The sequence below is a fragment of the Carlito syrichta genome, unplaced genomic scaffold (assembly GCF_000164805.1).
Source record: "Carlito syrichta isolate Samal-C Ts95f unplaced genomic scaffold, Tarsius_syrichta-2.0.1 Scaffold305203, whole genome shotgun sequence".
NCBI classification, from domain to species: Eukaryota; Metazoa; Chordata; class Mammalia; order Primates; family Tarsiidae; genus Carlito; species Carlito syrichta.
In genome coordinates this window covers 30,627-51,587 of record NW_007249299.1, presented here as the reverse complement: position 1 = coordinate 51,587, position 20,961 = coordinate 30,627, and the positions used below count along the sequence as shown (strand labels likewise).

The window sequence follows — 20,961 nt, the reverse complement described above, 5'->3', positions numbered from 1 at the left end:
CCCAGGCAGGTCTCAAACCCGTGGGCTCAGGCAATCCACTCACCTCAGTCTCCCAAAGGCTAAATGACATTTTAAGTTGGATAATAAAAGGTCACATAATAACAGCTCCAATCTTCACCATTAAGAAGTGCAGACTCAATGACTAGGATAATTCTACCTATGTGCCTATTTTTCAGCTACACATCCAATTTTTTTTATATTTCAAAGCACAAAGATTTGTATTAAAAATATCTACATTACAGAACCACACACCTTTAAAAATACTCTAAACTTAATGTCTCCATACAATCTGGTTTCTTCCTTTATTACTTTCCACTCTTTAATGTACTATCCTCTGGTTTTGTCCTCCAGTGACTATCTTGAAAATTGTTTTCTAAAAGTCACCAGTAATGTACCATAGAAGAAACCTAGTCACTGTATCTCAGTCTTATTTTCCTAATTATAGAATGTTTGACAGTCAGGTATAAATCTTAAAATTATCTTCTGCCTTGACTTTTTAGCATAGTTCCATTGTACTCTCCCTACCTCTCTGACCATTCAGTTTTCTTTGTTGACCATTTGTCCTCCTCCTTCTACTGACAAATGTGTCTTTCCCTGAATTTCTGTCACTGGCTTCTTGGAATTCTCTTACAAGTTTCTCCCTTGGTAATCTCATCTACTTCTTTAATAGTTCCAACTGTCACAATTACGTAAGAGATGACCACATCTCTAACTTCAACTCCATTTTCTCTCTAAGTCTCTATTACCAAAGTTTCAAATGCTTGTTGGTATTCGCAGATTTGGATGACTGACCAGGTAGATACTTGTGTCATTGAGAAAGATAGGAAAATAAGAGGAAAGAAATATATGGGAAAAGAAATTAAGCCCACCAACATCAAATGTACATCAGAAGTTCTTATTATCCCTCTTTTGAAAGAGACAAAGAGATAGAAAAATAAATTCCTACTATTAAAATGAAGCAACTACAAAATTAACCAGTGTAAGTGAAATAATCAATGGAGGTAACATTTGGCCTCAGTGTAGGGAATGCTAAGTATGGTGGCAAGCTGACACAAGAAAATGAAGTCTGAATTGGGCAACTTTTAGATTACCCAGATCCAGTCCATTCTTCCCATGCCAGAATGCAAGCTGGTAATGTCAGCATTTTTTTTTTTTAAGAGAAAACAGAAATCTAGATTTTTATGTGAATTCTCCTAATTTTTAAATAGTAATTCAAATTCTGCTAATTCAACGAAAATAGGTCACAGACAGAATTTATCCCATGCAGCACATGTATTCAATTTCTGGAAGAGTAGCTTTGAATAATCCAATTAATAAGCCTGACCTAATAATTACATGTCAGATTTATTTATTTATTTATTTTTTTGAGTTGGAGTCTCACTCTGTAGCCCAGGCTGGAGTGCAGTGGCTGCTCACAGCCACCGCAGCCTCGACCTGCTGGGCTCCGGCAATCCTTCCGCCTCAGCCTTCCGAGTAGCTGGAACTACAGGTGTGCACTACCACGCCCGGCTGATTTTTTGATTTATTGTACAGATGAGGTCTCGCCAAGTTGCCCAGGTGGGTCTCAAACCTGCGACTCAGGCAATCCACTCACCTCGGCCTCCCAAAGCGCGGGATTACAGGCTGAGCCACCGAGCCCGGCTACATGTCAAATTTAAAACACACAAACTAAAAAATATAACTGGAAGACACAGTGGAAGATACAAAACCAAAATACTTAGAAGAAAAGATAAATTTGCCTACATCAAAATTAACAATGTACAATTTTCAGAAAATGTTTTAAGTTAACTGGAAGAAAATATTTGCAATACATATAATCTATAAAGGATTAGTGTACAGACTATATAAGTAACTGCTATAAATAAATAAGAATAGTCAATAGAAAAATAGACAAAAGCAACTCACAGAAGAAAAAATACAAGTAAATGGCCTATAAATAGGCATATATAAAATGTTCAACCTCACTAGTGTGAGGGATATGCAAATTTAAACAAAAATGAAAACAATTTTTCATCTACCAGTTTATCAGGTATGTTTTAAGTTTAATAACACCATGTCAGCAATGATGTGCAGAAGTAGATGTCCTCACAGAATACTGGTAGAAAATATAATGCCACTTTGGATAACAATTTGACTTAGTTTAAAATTTTCAAATGTATATATATAATAACATGGAAATTTCATTTCTAAGATCAAACCATAGATATTTTCTCCAAATATACAAAGAGGCATGGTTGACAATATTCATTATTTGTTATAGCTACAAATGGAAACAACTTCAATGTGTACTAATAAACAGTTTGAAAAAAACTATAGCATATCCATTTGATGGAATTCTATGTAATAGTAAGGTAGCTATATTTGCACCAACATGAAAATATAAATCTGAATGTTAATAACAGAAGCAAACTGTAGAAAAATACCTAAACAATTGATACTTTTTTCACATGCAAATACCCCTACCTTATGCCACACACAAAAATTAATTCTAGGTAGACTATACATATAAACATGAGATGCAAAACAAAATGCTAGGACATAAGAAAATATCTTCTTGACAATGGGTTAGGAAAAACTTTTTAAAACAGAACACAAATATAGTCCATATGGAAAAAGATTTATAAATGGGACTACATCCAAATTATGACTCGTGTTCATCAGGAAAATGCTTTTAATAGAATCAAAGAGCAATTATAAACATCTCCTATTCTGTGTATTGCAACACACACACCAAGTAAGAACTCTTACCCAGAATGCATAAAGAACTCCTACAACACTCATACACTAATAGAAGTGCTTATTTGTACAACTAATTTGGTAAACTGACATTATCTATTGAATGTACACATAGCCTATGACTCAGCAAATTCTCTCTTGGGTGTAATCCATACAGAAATGCATGTACATGTACACCAAAAGACTTACAGGAGAATTTTCACATCAGCCTTTTCTTTATAATAATAAAAACTGTAAATAATGCATATGATTACCCTTGGCAAGGAGAGAAAGCATGGAAGAGGTGTGCGGGCGATTGGAGTAGTAGAAACATTCTATTTTTTGAACTAGGTGGTGTGGTTACATGAATATTTAGCTGTACACCTCTGTGTGCACTTTTGTACACCTCTGTGTGCACTTTTATTGCAATAGCTAATAAAAATAATTTAATTTATAAATGGATATATAAAATGCAACAATTATAAAATAAGCTAGGAAATTAGAACAATTGACTGCCTATTAATAATATTAAAAATGTACTGCTAATCTTTTTTTTGTTTTTGAGTTGGGGTCTCACTCCGTTGCCCACGTTGGAGTATAGTGGCACACTCATGGTCACCCCAGCGTTGACCTGCTGGGTTCCAGCGATCCCTCCACTTTAGCCTTCCAAGTAGCAGGGACTACAAGCACATGCTACCATGCCCGGCTAACTTTTTCATTTATTGTAGAGACAAGGTCTCACCAAGTTACCCAGGCTGGTCTCAAACCAAATTATCTGATGAGCAATAACATTAAAATAATTCAAAAGGGCTGGGCTCAGTGGCTCAGCCTGTAATCCCATGCCTTTGGGAGGCTGAGGTGAGAGGATTGCCTGAGCCCATGGGTTCGAGACCTACCTGGGCAACTTGGCGAGTCCTCATCTCTACAATAAATCAAAAATTAGCCGGGTGTGGTAGCGCTCGCCTGTAGTTCCAGCTACTTGGAAGGCTGAGGCAGAAGGATCGCTGGAGCCCAGGAGGTCCACACAATCCTCTCACCCAGGCCTCTCAAAGTGCTGGGATTACAGGCTTGAGCCACCACACCTGGCCTATATGTGCATTTTTAAAGAGTCCTTATACTTTAGAGATGTACACTAAAATATTTATAGTGAAAAGAATATTATGTCTGAGATTTTCTTCAAAATATACATGGGACAGTAAGGGGAGGGGCATAAGAGGTACAGCTAAAACAACACCAACTATGAGATAATAACTGTTGAAGCTAGGGGATGGGAATGTGGGGGGGTGTCTTCTTTATATAATTCCCTTATATCTTGAAATTTTCCATAATATACTTAAATATATATATAAAGTAATGCATACTCTATGTCTATATACATATATACAATACTATATAACATATTAAGCCACATGTGCTCTAAATTCATTGCAACAGATTTGGAAAGATGGACCACTGAAACCAGTGACAGTGATTAATTCGGGGGGGTGGGGGAATGGAACTGGTAACATCTGCAATGTTTTCCTTTTCTCCAAGCAAACATATTCATATATGTCCAATAAAATTAAAATTTAATTGAAATTCAAAATAAAATACAAATAAATTTTTTAAACAAGCATGTATAAAAAAATTCTTATTTTTCAGCTTACTGTCACCTTATAGAAAGTCAATTCTAAACATTTAAATTTTAACTCAAGCAAAATCTTAAGACTCAAAAATCTAGTTTGAAAACCTGAGAAGCTCTGGTGGGGTGAGCAAACATCCTTCATGTATTACATCAAAGACAAAAACTCGGCCTCGACACAGCACTGCAATGTGATTTGGGGAATATCCTTCACTCTCTAGAATAAGAAATTGAAAACACAAGATTCAAATTTCCCAAAGTTAAACAGGAGTAAAGCTGCATGCATCCAATAACAGAAAATAATCATTTCTATAATTTTTTAAATCATATAGCACATGAACAAAAACTTTTAATAAGTTAATGGAATTTCAGTTATTATAATATAAATACATACTCTTGAAACTTGCCCATGTGAGACATCTAGAAAACCACGAGTTTCAAATACCATGAGAATCATATAAATCCCAACTACTACAGGGTTTTCTAGTTTTATCCAGGGACAGAAATGACAAGGAGAGGAGGGCATCAGAGGCATCCTGGAGGACAGTCACTTAAATTAACAAGCTTATCTTTTGAATTATTATTATTATTATTATTATTATTTGAGTTGGAGTCTCACTCTGTCGCCCAGACTGGAGTGCAGTGGCCGCTCCCGGCCACTGCAGCCTCGACCTCCTGGGCTCCAGCGATCCTTCTGCCTCAGCCTTCCAAGTAGCTGGAACTACAGGCGAGCGCTACCACACCCAGCTAATTTTTGATTTATTGTAGAGATGAGGACTCGCCAAGTTGCCCAGGCAGGTCTCGAACCCGTGGGCTCAGGCAATCCTCTCACCTCAGCCTCCCAAAGGTACGGGATTACAGGCTGAGCCACTGAGCCCAGCCCTTTTGAATTATTTTAATGTTATTGCTCATCAGATAATTTGGTTGTAGTAATACCTAGCTGTGTTTCCCAATAAAACAATTTTCGGTAGAAAAGAAAACTATACTTCAGTGACAAGGGGAAAGAATTCTGCCCAGTCTGTAGTTTTATTTAAGGCTCTGATAATACCTGGTAAGCCACCGACAATGATTCTGATTTCCTTTGGCATACCTTAACTCTACAATAACTATTTGTTTGCTGTAAATCTTAAACTATTCTGATTTAGTTCTATTTCTTTAGGAACTTGTCCCTTTGCCAAGGGTCTTCTCTTCTATGACCCCTACCTCCACTCCCTAAGAAAATTAAAAGAGGAAGAAAGAGAAGATAATCATTGCTACTAGGAGGAAATGTACTGATTGGTATTATTTATAGGTTAATACTAATTGCTTTCCACATATTATTGCATGAAATCTATTCATCAACTATGAGGTCAGACTGTCTACTGATAACAGTACTCTTTTACACTATTTCTCAACACCTAAGAGGTGAGATATGTGTTTTCCTTGCTCCTTTTGGCTACCTCCAAATCATTTATTCTCTTTCCCTTCAAAAACCTTCAGATCCTTTTACCTCTACCACCACTGCCCTTTTATTGCTGTCACCTGCTGATCACATCCTTTTCAAGATTTAGGGCTAGAAAAGGAAAAATAAACCTGATGCCAAATCAATCAATACATGATTGGAAGGGGAGGATGACAGGAGGGAGCTACCGAGGATGAGCCTGAGGGGATATATGAGCAGAGTACTGAAGGAAGTGAGAAAAGTGAGCCACGGAAATTAGGAGGAAGAAAGTTGCAGGCAGAGAAAACAGCAACTACAGAGGCATTAGGACAAGCATGAGCTGAGGAGTTTAAAGGAAAACAAGTGCAGCTGGAATAGACAGAAAAGGGCAGAGTGATAGATAAGCCTGAGGCCAGATCAGACTGGCCTCAGAAAGGGCTTTCAAGTATAATAGGAAGGAAACCAATGAAGGTTTTAAGCAGGAGAGTGATAATGTGATCTGACTAAATTTTTTTTTAAGAGACAGGTTCTCACTCTGCCACCCAGGCTGGAATGTAGTGGAATGATCATAGCTCACTACAGCCTTGACCTCCTGGGCTTAGATGATCCTCCTACCTCAGCCTCCTGAATAGCTGGGACTATAGGTGCACGCCACCATGCCTGGCTAATTTTTATATTTTTTGTAGAGATGGGGGTCTCCCTATGTTGATCGGGCTGGTCTTGAACTTCTGGCCTCAAGTAATCCTCCCACCTCGGCCTCCAAAGTAATGGAATTACAGGTGTGAGCCACTGTGCTTGGCCATCTAACTAATACTTTTAAAAGATCACTCCAGTTGCTACAAGGAGAACAGACTATAGGGAGGAATGGAAGACAAAGCAAGATCAGTTAGGAGGTAACTAAAGTGGTCCAGGTGTGAACAACCTATGTGAGAGGGGATGGTGGCTCTGACAGGGGTGTGACACTAGAAGCAGGCAAGAGGTAAACTGGTTTTTCTTCCAAGATGGGAGATATTACAGAACGGAACAATCCAGTAAAGAAAGAAAACTGATAATGAAGCAGAAAGAGAAAGATAACGCAAAACCAAGGTCCCTGACTAGGCATGAGGAAGTAGGATCCAGCATACATATAGAAGAATTATCCTTAGGAGTCAGAAAAATTCATCTATTTTTTAAAAAGCAAGGGACAAGTATATGAATGTGCAATAATGTATTGCAAGGGAGTAGGGCATGGGAAAATATTTGAGTAAGAATGCTTTCTACGGCTGCTGTAACAAGTTACCCCAACTTAGTGGCTCAAAACAACATGAATGTATTTCTTACAGATCTGAGGGCCAGAAGTCTGAAATGTGTCTTACTGGGCTAAAACGAGGGTGTCAGGAGGGTTGTGTTCCTTCTTGAAGCTCTAAGAGAGAATCTGAGATCACAACTTTCTCATACTGTCAGCTTTTTGGTTCTCTCTTTTGCCTCTCTCTTCCACTAATAAGGACCCATGTGATTATATACTTGGGGCCCATGTGAATAATCCAGGATAATATGTCCATCTCAAGGTCAACTAACTAGCAACTTTAATTTCCCTTTCCCATGTAACCTAATATATGCACAGTTCCAGGGATTAAAAAGTGGACATATTTGGAGAGGCATTATTCTGCCTACCACTGATAGGCTGGTAAATTGCATGATGGGAAGATTGCTTATATCTGTTGAGAATAAGAAAAGAGCTCATTAGCTAAGAAGAAGGAAGAAGGGAGAAAGGTATGAAACAGTCTTCTCTGAAAGTGAAAGAATAAGCTAACAAAAGAATATAGCAAAGTCGTGTTATGGGTCTATGTCAGATTTAACTGAGATCAACAGATGAGGTTTTATGGTTTTCTTTGACCAAGTAAATTGCTAGGGTAAGTATCTTTGATATGCAGCGAAAAGAGATAAGATTACATTTTAAACAATGTTAAGATTGTTTAAAATTTAAGCAACTAAATTTTGGGAGAAGAAGACAAAGATTTGAATGTGTGTGCATAAGAGGAATTAAAGAATCACAGAAAAAAGTGAAGAGTCAGGGGAGGAATGAAACTGTGAAGAGTGGTATTATCATTAAACTGAAAGTCACAATGTGACCAAAAGAACACCTGAGTTGGAGTACTCAATAGTGTACAGTTCCAAGAGACAGAAATTAAAGGAAATGAGAGCCAGGGATCATCTACAATTGAAAGTTAAAGTCATCAAGAATATGACTGAATATGGTAATGGAAAGAATGACAGTGAGAATACAAGAATATGGTAATGAAAAGAATGACAGTGAGACTGGTGCTAAAGCAATCAATAGGCAAAGGGGAATGCCCTTCATTCTTCCCCTTCAACAATGACAAGTAACGGTGATATAACCTACAGGCAATTTTTTTCCCCCCAAAAAGCTCAAATTGTTAAAAAAAAAGGGGGGGGGACGGATAGGGCAAAGGGAAATAAAGAGAATACTAACACTTTCCATAAACCCTGTAGTGCTATGGAGTGAAAAAAAAAAAAAAAATTCCCCTTGAAATGGTCACAAGGGAAGTAGTGAGCCTAAAGTATAATCAAGTTCCAGTAACAGAACCTTTCAGAGAAAAGTTTGAGGATATAATGAATTTTGCTGATCATGAACTACAGAAAGTACAGCAGAAGGGTTTGGGGAAGCAGTGAGGGTAGATCAGAGCAGTGGAGAACTTGGGTCAAATTAGAATATGTACAAATTGGCCAGGCTTGGTGGCTCAACCGGTAATCCCGCCCTTTGGGAGGCCAAGGTGAGTGAACTGCCTGAGCCTGTGGGTTCGAGATCCGCCTGGGCAACTTGGCGAGACCTCATCTCTACAATGAATCAAAAATTAGCCAGGCGTGGTACCGCGCGCCTGTAATTCCAGCTACTTGGAAGGCTGAGGAGGAAGGATCACCGGAGCCCAGCAGGTCGAAGCTGCGGTGGCCGGGAGCGTGCCACTGCACTCCAGTCTGGGTGATAGAGTAAGCCTTCAACTAAAAAAAAAAAAAAAGAATATGCACAAATCTATAAATCCAGGTGACACAGAGAATCTGAACTTTCTGGGAAAAATAAGGTAAACAGGGATGAAAGGCATGATCAAGTCTTAACCTAAGGATAGGTTAAAAAAACAATCAAACTAGTTCTAATTATAGCCTTATTGAGACTAGCCTCAGCCTACGTAGCTTGCATTACGCCTCTCCCACAACACAAATAATAGTTTAAACTTTCTCCTTATCCAGGAGAGATTCCAAGGCTCAAAGTTATAATTTCTCCCTTGCAAAAACCTTTAATTCTTCAGCTTCTCTTTCTTTGTATCTGCCCGTGACTGATGCTTAAGAAAAAAAACACACAACACACCATGTAGTCTAACTTTAAATTCATGAACACACATCAAAAATGGGCATTTGCCACTGTTCAGTAATCCCACATCCCATAGCATGTTTGCTTTCTCCCACTTTCCAAAATACTATTTCAAATCTTTGCCTTTCTCCTCAAATCTTTCACCCTGGCTAATGACCTCAATTCTTGTTTCACTAAGGAAAACACAAGCAATGCAAAGCACCTCCTCATTTTCCTACAACAAAACTGGTCAATCTGCCTGCATCTAGATGCACACTTTGTGCATTCCCTCCCATTTCCTCTCTACCTTGATCCTGCTGAAGACCCCCGCTGAACCTCTCCACCATTTCTGCTCTTGACTCTCTCGGCTCTTACCTTCTTAATGACTTTGGCTCCTTATCTTCTCACCTGCAGGATTATTTTTCTTTCTCTACTATATCACATCTATGATGTAATATCATGTTTAAAAACAAAAACAAGGACGGGCTCGGTGGCTCAGCCTGTATTCCCAGCACTTTGGCAGGCCGAGGCGAGTGGATTGCCTGAGCCCATGGGTTTGAGACCAGCCTGGGCAACTTGGTGAGACCTCATCTCTACAATAATAAAAAAAATTAGCCGGGCGTGGTAGCGCGCGCCTGTAGTTCTGGCTACTTGGAAGGATGAGGCAGAAGGATCGGCAGAGCCCAGCAGGTCGACTCTGGGGTGGCCGTGAGTGTGCCACTGCGTTACAGCCTGTCAATGGAATGAGACTCTAACTCAAAAAAAAAAAAAATTAAAACATTAAAAATATTCCCACTGCACATCAAAACTTTTTGCAAGCATTCTTTCCAGTGCTGTCACTGCTTCATCTCCTCCCACTGGGCCTCCTTCTCTAACTTTCACTAAGACTGTTCTTACAGTCTCTGCAAAGGGCAGCCTTTGTCCACATTGTACTGACAAATCCAACGGTCACATTTTCACCTCATTTGATTTCTCAGGAGCTTTAGATGAACACTTCCTTCTCTTGGTTTCTAGGAGACCACTGTCCTTGTTTTCTTCCTACCTCCTTGTCTCCTTTGCTGGCTCCTCCTCCTCTGACTAGCAAATCCTGTACTGAATTGTGATAAGGTTCAGTACTGGTTCCCCTGATCATTTTTTATATATGTTCCAAAAGTAATCTTGGCCTACTCTTAAAAACAATTTCTATGCCTAGTGATGACTCCTAAATCCCTATCTGTAGTCCTGAATTCTCCCCCGAACTACAAATTTTGTGTCCAACTGCCTACTTGCATTTCCACTTAGTTGTCTAAAAGGCATCTTAAATTCAACAATCTAAAAAACTTCTTGATTTTCCTCGCTAAAACATCTCCTCCCAATATTTCCCACCTCATGAACGTACACACCCTTCTACCCTGTTAGCTGCTTGAGCCAAATATCGTGAAGCCATCTGATTCCTATTTTTCTCTTCTATCTAACAACTGATATAGAAATAATTCTGCTAACCCAAATCCAAACTATATCCAGAGTGTGATAACTTTTGACCACTTCTATACCACAACTCTAGTAGAGCCATTATTATGGCTCACTTGCATTACTATAAAAAATTTCGAATGGATTTTCCTGCTTCTTATGTGTCTCTCTTAAAAATCCATTTTTCAAACAGCAAGTAGAAAGATATTTTTTAAAAATAAATCTGATCCCATCATTCCCTTTCTAAAAACTCACTAGTCGTTTCTACTCCATTGTTAATGAAGGCCAAAATACCTACTTTGGTTCATGAAGTACTTTTATGATCTGCCCTCTTGTCACCATTTCAATCTGCCTACCTCCCTTGCCTGCTCTGTTCCATCTATATTGCCCTCTGAACTTGTCAAGTTTACTCCTGTCCAGGAAAAACTGCCCCCACCCACACAAAAAATAAAGACAACAACTACAAAAAACTGAACTTAACCAAAAATTGATGGAACTCCATCTTATCATTCAGATCCTCAGAGAAGCCTTTCCTGCTACCTAATGTAAAATAGTCACACCGTTACTCATCTTATGTGAATTCTCTATGTAATATTTATCACTCTCTGATATTTTTTCATGTTCACTTATCCCTATCTCTATACCTCTTCACACAGCCATAAGTCCAAGAATATAATAACCATGACTACATCAAGAGACACATTACTAGATTACTGAATCCTCATTATACACACTGCAGCTCAAAAAAGAGTTACCTTATCTAGGACATCCCTACCTCTAAGAAGAGTGACTCCAGGCATCCACTTCATGTTAGAAAAAAAATGCATACTTACAAAGAAAAATGGGGCATGATGAGCATATATAAGCAGACATCAAAAAGATAATTCAGATAACAGGGAAGGAAGGCAAAAAGAAAAGCATCCAGATCAAGTTTCAGTATGTCCTTAATATTCTGATTCATAATTCCACTCTTCAACTACATGTTAAGCTCTCAAATGATGCAATATAAACATCAACTTTGTCTTGACAGTTTAGAAAATCTACTCCCATAAATGACATCCAAACTAATCAGAATGACTCAAATCTAAGGCTCACAGAAAGCCTTCAATTTGGCAAAGCCCAAACAGAAATATTCTTTAAAACTATATCACCATTGTGTCATAGTAGAAGGCTACCAAACACCTACTAAAAAATTGCTTAAATAAGTACCCATATTTTTACTTACCAGTCTTAAAGTAATTCATAATTGAGTCTCTAGTAATTCCTGGAACTTTACAGGTGGAAAACAGCATTCGGAATTGATTCATATCTAGAGGAGTATTTCCAACTTTATGAACAGGCACTTTTTCTCTATAAAAAAAATTATTTTGATCACAAAGTCATTTACAAAATTTAAAATTTAAATACTGTAGTATTTATCCCCCAAATAAGTAAATTAAGCTTCTTAACATTTTGTCACCTGAGACTTCAGGTAAAATTTTTATTAAATTCACATGTCCTTACTTTCTTAACAGCTGCCAGTAGTTCAAATTATGCCAAAGAATTATACTTCCTCTTTCTAATTGAGTGCCTTCTTTTGGAGGCCAGTAGTGTTCAAAATGAGCTGCAGGACCTGCAAAGTTGACATTCAGTTGTGATGGTATACGAACATCCAGATAGGCAACATTCAGCCACCATTCCTCCAGCTAAAAGAAATTGAGAACATCAGCTTAATGTTCTTCATAATATTTGACTGTGTAACTGCTGGCAATACAAAAAGCAAGCTACATTTGTTCTTTAATTATTCTTTAATAATTAAAAATATGTTTTGTTTTAAATCATCATAGATGTTGAAAAATACTTTCCCTGCATGATGACCACTTGTATATCAAATCCTGAATTGTACCCCACATATTTAAAATAAATTTTAAAAAAGAAAAATGCTATTGTAACCATTTTTTTTGAACTATAGAATCTTAGATATTATTTGGTTAAACTTCGCTATCAAAAACATGTAACAAGAAAATACTGAAAGGTACTTTCAGACAGATCATTATATTGAAGTCACAAATACCCAACAAAGTACTTAGGTGTTTTTTCAGAATTCTTGGGGTACAACAGTTATACAACAATAAATCTTCACCTAATGATAACAGTTACTAAGACATTTACATGTTTTCTTTTCCAAACAAAAACAGAACTACTAAATCAGAAATGCAAAAACTTTTCAGTGGGCTTAAAACTAATTGAGATTTTTTTCACAGACACTATTTTCTGTGTCCCTCTTTCAGAATATGCAAATGAATTCCATGCATTAGTAAGCAACATCTTATCAAATTACCCGAAGTTCTTTTCGAAGAAATTGATGTTATAAACTATAATTAGCAATTCAGAAAGAGACACAGCAAAAAGGATAGAGGCAAACAACTTCTTTACCTTTACCCTACTTTCATTAAAATCACTTAAGGCAGCCGGGCTCGGTGGCTCAGCCTGTCATCCCACACCTTTGGGAGGCTGAGGTGAGTGGATTGCCTGAGCCCGCGGGTTCGAGACCCGCCTGGGCAGCGAGACCTCATCTCTACAATAAATCAAAAAATCAGCTGGGCGTTGGTAGCGCATGCCTGTAATTCCGGCTACTCGGAAGGCTGAGGCGGAAGGATCGCCGGAGCCCAGCAGGTTGAGGCTGCAGTGGCCGGGAGCGGTCACTGCACTCCAGTCTGGGCGACAGAGTGAGATTCCAACTCAAAAAAAAAAAAAAAAAAAAAAATCACTTAAGGCTCAAAATTGAGAACAAAGGAATCTGGAAGTGTAAAATTGTCTTACTCCATCATAGCTATCAATGACTCAGAAAAAAATCAATTTGCTTTTTATTTCTAAAACTAAAAGACAGTTACAATCATTTCTAGATTAAGGCAATGCTTTTTACTTATGAAAACTCATCCTCTGGTTTATAATAGGAAGCAGAGAAGCAGTTGAGTTGAGTCAAGGGAGATTCCTTGTGGAAAATTACTGAGACCCTCAATAATTATTAGACCAGCTTCTCCTTCAATTTATCTAATCAAAACATACAATATGCATAACCATTCTCCATTCCAATTTTTAATGGCCTCTTTTCTCCCATGTACTGTTTAAATATTTCTACTCCACCCTACGTGACACATCTCTTTTAGGGTTTTGGGTTTTTTCAGACTAGTCACCTGGTCAAAATGTTTTTCATAGGCATAGTCTACAGATCACTTGCACCAGAACCACATGGAGCGGTTGTCAAAATACGGATTTCTGGGTCTCATTCCAGACATACTGAATTAGAACTACTGATTCCAGGGAAATCTGCATTTTAACAACTTCTCAAGTAAATTGGAGGCCCACCCACAATATTCAAAACTCCCAGAGTTAAGTGATTAATTCATTCTTTTGGATTATAATGACAATAATGACTGCAAAAATTTTTATAGTAGTAATTTATTTAATTATATTAATTATTTATTTTTTTGAGTTGGAGTCTCACTCCATCGTCCAGGTTGGAGTTCAGTGGCATGCTCACGGCCATGCCAGCATCGACCTGCTGGGCGCCTCAGCCTTCCAAGTAGCTGGAACTACAGGTATGCACTACCATACATGGCTAGTTTTTATTTATTTATTGTAGAGACAAGGTCTGGCCAAGTTGCCTGGACTGCTCTTAAACCCGTGGGCTCAGGCAATCTACTCACCTCAGCCTCCCAAAGTGCTGGTTGAGCCACTGAGACCGGCCTATAGCAATAATTTAAAAATGAAATCTATGTACATTTTTATTTTTCATTTTTTAAACATATCAATTTTTCAGTTATAACAACAAATACCCAATTTCTTTTTCCTTTTGCTCTCTCGAGTAATTTCTGTTGCAATTTTTCTCCAATCCCATTTTGAAATTTTTGAACTATAGCTTCTGTTTTCTTATATTCTTCTTCATTTGCAAATGGCTTTACTAGAAAGAAAAAAGACATATTAAGGTATTCAGACATCAAGTACCACCAACTCACCTCTATAATTATTACTTACACAAAACCTTAAGAGTCAGATATGTAAAACACAGTATTTTATTAAATATCATAGCAGCATAATAAATAAGAATTTACAATCTGGAAATGGCTGAAAAGCAACAAAACAAAATACTGTAAAAAAAAAAAAAAAAGCCAGTGGATATTATATAATCTGACAGTTTTCTGAAAAATTCTTTTAAAACCATTCTAGATGATAGTGAACATTATGGAGGTGGGACAAATGTCTAGCTATTAGTCTAGTGAAGAAGTAATCCTGTTTAGCCACAATTAAGAGAAATTAAAGCAACTTTCCATGAATGCTCAGTTTAGAACCTTGAACATTATATATATAAATGTAATATGCATGTAAGTGTAAATCATACAACAGAGTAGTCTAGGGTGCCTCAGGGCCAATGTCTGCCTTCCTCCAGAAAAGGATATAAAAGGTCTCTAATCCATGAAATAAATTAGAAATCAGGAAACATCAATATCTCCCTTTTGTGTGATTTTTGCTTTTTCAATGACAAACTGTAAAAATCAATCTAAATAGCTATATTCAGAGACAGTATGAGTGAAGATCCAAAAACAGTAGATAATCGGTTAATTTTTAAAAAAAAGAAATTAAAATTCCTGGATGAAAGCAGGTAAGAGAAAACTTTTAAAAAGGCAAAAATTCACAAGGACAGAGAGAAAACAGCAGATAAGTTAAACTAATATTTTACAAATTAGAAAACATAGAGAAAAATGGCAACTGGCTCTGCAGAAGAAAGTTAACATCTAAAACCAGGGGAGTGGAAGGGGGCAAGAGATAGGGGTAGGTTAGGTGCCAACTAAGTAGCAAATCAGCTCCTGCAGTAGAATCCAGGAAAGATTCAAGACCTCAAAGACCAGGGAGATTGCTTGAATGTCTTCAAAAGCAGCAGTTAGGCAACTACCTCACCCACACTGGCCCTTGTAGAACTCTTCCTCCACTCTACAAACCCAGGCAACTTCCTCCCAACGCCAATAAAAAGCATTTACCCTCAGAAGATAAACCAGACAAGACAGAATATGTGGATTTCAGTCCATATTAAACGATGAGTCCCTCCAACTTCCTTCCCCCACTTAGCTCCCCAAACACTGGCTTGTTTCTTCTATGCAAGAGATGAGAGGATTCCTCTTTGGGGAAACTGAACAGTATTTGGGTATGCCCTAATGGAATCGTTAGGCTTCTACCCTATTCCAGCAACAAGGCCCACTAAAGTCTTACCAGTCTGCTTTTCAGTTTCACGCTTAAATATGAATGACTAAGAACTGCCAAGGATTTGAGGACAGCCTCTTACATGGGAGTCAGAAATCAAATCAAACAAACAAAAGGATTAGTGATATCAGTCAACAAGACCAAAAAGGAAAAGGATCTAATAATGAAAGGGAAAACATGTCTTAATTAAAAACTTAGTCCAAAAGGATTCAGTCTCAAAAGGAAAGAACAAAGGAGGAGAAAATAATCAAAGAAACATTATTTTTAAAATTCCCTTGAACTGAAGAGCATAACTTTAAAAAAAACTATAAGAACCCACTGAATGCTTAGAGAAATGAACAAAAAAAGCTACCCACCAAAGGATATCACTGAAAAATTCAGAATGCTAGTAATAAAGAAAAAGGGATTGGAGTAAAAATCAATGGGTTATATACAAAGGATAAAAAATCAGAGTCGCATCAGACTTCTCAAGAGGAAAAATGCCTTCAAAACAATCAACTAAACATATATTTTAGGTCTTACATTTCTTTTTCTCACAAGCATCCTTCTCAAGAATCTTCTGAAGATGTATCAAAATAAGGGAGTGAACCAATAAAGGGGAAGACGCGGACTTCAGGAAACAGAGACTCCAACACAGGAGAGAGAAGTGGAGAGAACTACCAGGACAATGGCAAAGGAAAGCCCCAGGATAACAGAAGTCCAGCAAGTTGGAGAAAAGCTAACACTGATTAAAGCAGGAGTGTACATTGCTCCAGGAGGGATGTCTCAAGAAGAAAAGAAGCCAACAGAATCTCTTATGCATATACATGTATTCAGGAATTTTCAGAGTATTAAGGTATTTGGAAATGAATTATTTATGAACGCAAAGCAAACTAAGCAAATGAAAAATGAGGAAAAACAAAAAATGCAGCAAAAAATAATCAAAGTACAATGCATGGTTTACTTTTGAATGATAATCACATAATCATAAACTCTGAAAGGTCAGGTGAGTTAAATCAGGTAAACACTGATTAAAATCAGAAGAAATCCGTATTAAACCAAGTGACTACTGGTTTAATACCCAATGGTGAGTTTGAACCACTATACTGAGAGAATGGGAGGAAAAATATAAGTATGCTGAATTGTGTATATGTTGAGGGCAGAAAGGGTTCGGAGGTATAAGAGAGCATAATCTATATATTTCTAGGAATTAGCTTTTTAAATCTACAAATAAAAGACCTTATATTACAGCTAAATAGTAACATAAGAATGTCAGTTTAAATATGAAGATAAAGAACACAAGAAACAGATAAAAGATCTGGAAATTCTTGCCTGAGGGAGTGGGATTTACAAAGCAGGAGGAGGCCAGGGAGATATGGCAGAGAACTACATTTTTCACTTTAAACCTATTAATATTATCTGGCTTTAGAAACTATGGAAAAATTAACATAAACAGAGAAAAGTTTTGGATACATTAAGGTCACAACTGCATGTAAGTTCTACTGAGTGTGCCTGCCTCTCTTGCCCACTTCCTGAGACAGCAAGACCAAGCACTCATCTTCCTCCACCTACTCAGCATGAAGACGACGATAAGCAAGTCTTTATGATAGTCTACTTCCACTTGATGAATAATAAATTATATTTTCTCTTCCTTGGGATTTTCTTAACATTTTCTTTCTCTACTTTATATTAAGAATATGGTATATAATATATTCAACATAGAAAATATGTGTTAATGGACTGTTTATGTTATCTAAAAAGTTTGTGATCAACAGCAGGCTAAAAGCAGTTAAGTTTTAGGGAAGTCAAAAGTCATACTCAGACTTCTTCTTTGGGCGGGGGTCAGTACCTCTAAGCCCTGCATCATTCAAGGATCAACTGTACTTTAATTACCACAAGCCCAGAAGAAGAAGCAATTAGAACCTCTAACAAATAGTATCACAGTTTTCCAAGTTGCTAATAATATTAATGTATGCTAAATGATTATGAACATACCTGATTCAAGGTATTTTTTTAATGATTCTTCAAGCGAAGGCACAGGCAGCGACGGAAGAGAATCCTGGTACTGAAATGTTCGTTCTTCAGTTGACTTAGCCAATTGATTTTCCATAGTAAAATCACAATAGGAAAACTAAAGAAAAGAGAGAGAGCTGTCGCAACTTCAGTCTCATAAACACCCTTAGATATGCTAGGTCCAATTCACTAAACCAATATTTTGGGACCACAGTATATTCAGGACTTGGTGTCAGTTCTTATGAAATGAATAAGCCGGTCAGACAGAGAAAACTAACTTGAGAGAGGGAGAGAAAACAGGCTCAAAGTCAGAGTGATCAATGGGACCCATAAAATTAATAACCGTTTTTGAACACCTACCATTTGTCAGGTACTGCAGTATACATTACAGAAAACATGATATTTCCCTAATCTGCATGTTATCTCTGAAAGGTGGCAGAACTGACCTTAAAATTGGGATATTATCCAGGTGGATCTAATTTATTACTTCAGTCCTTAGGAACGGAGAGCTTTCTCTGCCTGGTGGCAGAAGAGGAGTCAGAGAGTTTTGAAGCATGACAAGGATTTGTGGTGCTGTGGCTGGCTTTGAAGATGCAAGCAGCCTTAAAGAACTCAGAGAGGCCCCGGCTGACAGACAGGAAATGGAGATTTCAATCCAACGCCTGTTTGGAAATTGAATTCTGCCAACAACCCAAATGAGCCTGGAAGTAATTCTCCCCCCAAAGCCTTCAGAAAAGAAAACCCAGACCTATAGAAACCTCGATTTCAGGTTTGTGAAATTCTAAGCAGAGTATTCAACTAAACCAACCTGGACTTCAGATCTGCAGAAGCTATGAGATAATACATTTGTGTTGTTTTAACTATAAACTTTATGGTAATTTGCTATGGCAGCAATAGAAGACGAATACACACATACAGGGAAGATAAGCTATTCTCTGTTTACTTCCCAGCCACTTAATAGGCTCTAGAAAACTGGGAGTAAGAGTACTAATTTCATACTCAACTAGAGAGCTTTTTACATTAAAAATAAGAATTATCAGACTCTTACTTGAGAGTTGTCTTGAGTTCTGAACCACAAAGATTAAGTTAAACTGTGTAATGCCAACAGCATTAAGAAAATGATGATACTGGATTTGATTAGAGACGTCTTCCCGGGGGGCCGTAAGATGTGTACTCACAGAAAGTGGAAATGAGAACCTGGAACAGGTGAAGGAACTCATTCACACCAGTACACCATGAAGGTGAACTGCTTAAGGCTGCCAGGAGCCTGCTGTAACAACGGTTTTGAGATCACAGGGAACTGAACGAGGCTGATGACTGCGGAAAGGAAGAAACAAGCTTAACAAACATTGGGCGGCGGCCGGGGGAAGGTATTAACAAACGCTAGGGAGAGGTGGAAGGCAGACGTTATAGGAGTTGGGGCCCAAGACGAAAACTTTTGGAATCACTGCAAACACAAGCAAAAAGTCCACCTGCTACTGCAGAATTCCATTACTTTAGGACCAGCTAGGTTTCAGACAACCACACCTTCCACGAGGCGGGTCCACGGGACATAAGGTACCTTTCGGTGCCCGAGTATCTGCCGGCAACGCGTCGCAGGGTGACAAGGGTCGACGCAGGAGGAAAGGGCAACGATGACACCACACCCCCGCCAAATCCGGGCACCTCTGCGGTTCCACACGACTAACTCTGTTCGACACGACCTAACATTCCGCCGCCCCGAGGCAGAGGGTTAGGGGAAGTAGGGAGTGCTGCTTCAGCGGGCCTGCCCGTCCTCACCGCCCGCGCCTCGCCCGCTCCGTGCAGCCCACAGCTGCGTCTGCCCGATCCCTCCGGGCCGCAAAGGAGCGGGAATTGGACGGAAGGCCGAGAGGGTCCCGCCCCACGCTCGTCGGGGAACGGCATTGGACGGAATGCCACGAGGGTCCCGCCCCGCGCTTGTCGGGAGACACGATTGGACGAAAACCTAGGAGGGTCCCGCCCTGTGCTTGAGGCCGGGGGCGGGCCGGGCCTGCGCTATAGTGGGACCCGGCCCGGCCTCTCGTTGGTATCCTCCACCCGGCTCTCGGTTGTGGGCTGCCGGCTTAAGAAAGGCTTACCGGGTGTCGAATGAGCAGTCCGAACTCTGCGGGGCAGCAGCTTCCTGCCTGGTGTTGGGGAAGCTCGGTGCCCTGACCCGAACCCGGCGTGCGTTCCCGGGCGGGCCAAGCTCCGCCTACGGAGGTACCCAGCCCTCTGGGATGGATGCGGGAACCGAGGGCTCAGGCCCATTTCCATCCAGGTTCTGCCCTGTTTCCCTTCGTCTTCTTCCAGCTCTGGCTCAGCAGCCGCTCCTCCCGCTTCCCCGTGCGACTCCCGTTGCAGCCCGCAAGCGAGAACTTCCACCAACTATTTACAAAGGGACCTTATTGTCCACCTCGTGTCCTGGCAAGAGAACAGTGATCACACGGATCCCTGCTTGAACTCTTTCCCTTCATCCTCTGAAGCTGAAGTTTGCCCAGCCCAGATATGCTGCAGCTCTCTACGCCATCCCGGGTTGCCTTGCCCCTCCATAGCTCTTCATGCTACCCAAGGTCCTTGAAGCCCCCAGAGTTGTCCTCCTTACAAGCCTGGGGCTGATCTGACCAGTCTTTTACTATCCGCCATGAAATAGCCTTTTTAACCAGCGTGGAGCTAGGCAAGTTCTAGAGGAAGATTATAACATGGTCAACTTAGTTTCACAAGGTAATACATTTTACATTTCCTTCTTTTTTTTTTTTCTTGGTCACGGTCCCACTCTTATCACCCAGGCTGGAGTGCAGTGGCACGATCATGGCTTACCTCAGCCTTAACCTCCTGGGCTCAGGTGATCCTTCCAGCTCAGCCGTCCACGTGGCTGGGACTACAGGCGTGTGACACCACTCCCGGCAAACGTCTTGATTTTTTGAAGAGACAAGGTCTCACTGTGTTGCCCAGGCTGGTCTTGAACTCCCACCTTGGCTTCCCAAAGTTCTGGGATTACAGGGGTGAGTCATCATGCCTGGCATTTATTTTTTTATTTTTTATTTTTTTTTTTGAGTTGGAGTCTCACTCTGCCGCCCAGACTGGAGTGCAGTGGCCGCTCCCGGTCACCGCAGCCTCGACCTGCTGGGCTCCGGCGATCCTTCCGCCTCAGCCTTCCGAGTAGCCGGAATTACAGGC

At 39.4% G+C, this 20,961-nt stretch overlaps 1 protein-coding gene across 1 annotated transcript in view; it reads right to left on the bottom strand.

Moving 5' to 3' along the window:
* Positions 1-19,665, bottom strand: part of CROT (carnitine O-octanoyltransferase) — a 60,298-nt gene extending 40,633 nt beyond the window's left edge. The window contains exons 1-7 of the mRNA XM_008061310.2: positions 19,547-19,665; positions 19,008-19,098; positions 17,764-17,899; positions 14,370-14,494; positions 12,055-12,236; positions 11,777-11,901; positions 4,445-4,553 (exon numbers count right to left, since the gene is read on the bottom strand). Coding sequence (XP_008059501.1) covers positions 4,445-4,553; positions 11,777-11,901; positions 12,055-12,236; positions 14,370-14,494; positions 17,764-17,878 — 656 coding nt within the window. The 5' untranslated portion in view covers positions 17,879-17,899; positions 19,008-19,098; positions 19,547-19,665. The remainder of the gene's footprint in view (positions 1-4,444; positions 4,554-11,776; positions 11,902-12,054; positions 12,237-14,369; positions 14,495-17,763; positions 17,900-19,007; positions 19,099-19,546) is intronic.
* Between the last annotated feature and the right edge of the window lie 1,296 nt (positions 19,666-20,961).